Source organism: Aedes albopictus, chromosome 2 (genome assembly GCF_035046485.1).
Source record: "Aedes albopictus strain Foshan chromosome 2, AalbF5, whole genome shotgun sequence".
Lineage (NCBI taxonomy): Eukaryota > Metazoa > Arthropoda > Insecta > Diptera > Culicidae > Aedes > Aedes albopictus.
The window spans coordinates 150,277,724-150,280,384 of NC_085137.1; the positions used below are offsets into that span (position 1 = coordinate 150,277,724).

Consider the following 2,661-nt stretch of genomic DNA (forward strand, 5'->3'; position numbering starts at 1 on the left):
TTCCTCCTACTTTGTATCTTCCTATCTAGTTTGTCCCTTCTCTCTACATATACAACTCATGTACATTCAATGTGTGAACCCTCTCTTAACCATATCTAAACAACATTCCGACATCCGTTTGAGTTGATTTGTGGAGGCACATATATTTATGTGCCTATGGCATATTTGGTCTGCCATTGCATTGTCGTCTAGAAAATCATCAATACTCACACACTTTAAATGCCTGCTAGTTCCCCGCGGATAACTTATTGGTTCCTTGTGTGAGTGTACATGTTCGGGCGATGCTGGAGTAGCATCTATGGGCTGGGCGGTCAATCCAGTTTAAGCCATTCCTAACGTATAGATATTAAGTTCTTATATTTTTTCCACAATTTTCCAGATGTACCCAACAACAGCCTTCGATTGGCACTACCGTCAAGCCAGCATCCAACAAGAAAGCGCTTAAACTTACGGATGCCGATATGGGAGGACCGGAAGGAACTTTCGATATTTTCCTGTGCAAGCAATGCCCTGCACGTTATCGACTCCTCAAAGACTTTCTGGCCCATTCGGAACTTAGCGGTCACCAGCTGCTGCAAAATTGCACCTTTTGCGAATGTGTCTTTACGGATGAAACTAGCTACAATGATCACATAAACACACACAATCCGGAAAAACTGTTTCGCTGCAATAAATGCATTGGTCCTGCAAGCAATTTCGAAACCCTGGAGCAGCTTGTTGAACACCGCAAGAAAACACACCCCAAGGAAACGAGTTGGCTGTTCAAGCCCTGTCAAATCTGCAAAAAAGGTGTCTACGCTCCTACCATGGGCCAGCATAAGGCTTTCCACCGGAACAACGCGCAGTTTCAGTGTCCCGAATGCGAAGCCATCGTTCCCCAGCATGATCGCAAATCTCACGCCCAGCAGCACCACAATGAGCAGAACGCCCTCCGCAAGTGCCGATTCTGTCACGTGTTCGAGGTGAAGGAGCTACTCACGGAGCACGAATCGATTTACCACCCGGAGGAAAGTCCGTTCGTTTGTGCACTATGCAGCACGAAATGCGACAGCCAAGAGCAGTTACGATTGCACGCCGATACGTCCCACAGCCCAGCGGATTTCAAAACCCTGGGAACGAGTTTGTACAAAACCATCTCCGTTGAGAATGCCGAATACTACGAGTGTCGAATTTGCCTGATTGATCTCGTTTACCGGGCAGAAATGGTAAAACACATCCGGGCGGATCATATGAGACGGCCGCGCCAAAACACCTGCACCATTTGTGGTCGGATTTTCCGTCGAACCCAGACACTGCTCACCCATCTGAAGAAGCTCGAGTGTCAACCGGGACAAAATTTGCCGCTGGTTAAAAAACCCTGCTCGGTGTGCAAAAAGTGGCTCCTGAAGCAGGACCACCTGGAACACTTCAAGCGGGTCCACCCGGGATCGTTCCCCGTCCAGTGCGTACTCTGCGGCCAATCGTACAAGGAGCAATTTCAGCTGCAACAGCATATGGACATCGACCACACCGGAGAGGAACGGAGCGAGTTTGTAATGCGCCATCGCGGCTACCAGGTGTTCGTCGATGGGAAGTATCAGTACTTCGAGTGCAAGCTGTGCGGTCAGGAGTTTACCCACCGACAGACCTGCGAGGAACATCTGCACGTGCACTCCGTGGGTTTGACGCTGTCGGATGCGGACGTAGTTATGGAAGTGGATGTGGTGGACCACGTTGACATGGACGAGTACGATGATGATGAGGATTGATGTTAGTGTAAGTGATAACGTTAAGATACCCGTTGAGTGCATTGAGTAGCTAATTGTGTGAAAAATTTCATGCAAATGAAAGACTATAATATCTAGAATTTCTTTTTATGTGTTGTGAATATCCCTTTATTACATAAGAGAATTACTTACTTTACCTTACCGATCAGGCTAAGGCCGGGGTGGCCTCTGCTGTACATAGTAGCCGTCTCCATTCGATTCGGTCCATGGCTGTTTGTCTCCAGTTCCGCACTCTGCGTAGGGTCTGCAGATCGTCCTCCATTTGGTCGACCCACCTAGCTCGCTGCGCTCCACGTCTTCTTGTACCGGTCGGATGACTCTCGAGAACCATTTTAGTTGGTGTTGCCGATGGGAAGGGGGCAGGGTCAAATGCTGAACTTCTTTCAGCGAATCTAAAAGTCGATCTTTTGGTCGATAAGCTAAAGCTAAAAATATATAATTTATTAGTATCATTTGTCTTGCACTTCATATTAAATTCATTACAATTTTTCAGTATGACCTCCACTGCAGCCCTTACTCTTGTTTCGGCAGACGTCTCTAGGCTTCGGCTTCACCGGATCTGTTAGTGTCTGCTATCGTACACACCAAAATTTTTGAAATGCTTCCAGCACGCCAAAAATCAGCAAAAGAAATTGCTGAATTTCAGCAACATTTTTGCTGAATTTCAGCAAAACTTTGCTGATCAACTGTCAAAATTGCTGGATGGTTCAGCAAGTTGAAAAATAATTGCTGATACTCAGTAATTTGTATTGCTGAATGCAATCAGCACGCCAAAAATCAGCAAAGTTTGCTGATTACCAGCAAAAATATTTTGCAGTGTAATTTGAAGAGTAGATGTAGAAAACCTGCTTAATTTACAAATTGCACTACTTACTTGGAATATATGAGTATTAAT

At 46.0% G+C, this 2,661-nt stretch overlaps 1 protein-coding gene across 1 annotated transcript in view; it reads left to right on the forward strand.

The window, feature by feature from the left end:
* The window catches only part of LOC109420978 (zinc finger protein 60-like), a 70,533-nt gene extending 68,721 nt beyond the window's left edge, over nucleotides 1-1,812 (forward strand). Inside the window, exon 4 of the mRNA XM_062850607.1 lies at nucleotides 380-1,812. Coding sequence (XP_062706591.1) covers nucleotides 380-1,748 — 1,369 coding nt within the window. The 3' untranslated portion in view covers nucleotides 1,749-1,812. The remainder of the gene's footprint in view (nucleotides 1-379) is intronic.
* Nucleotides 1,813-2,661: the final 849 nt, after the last annotated feature.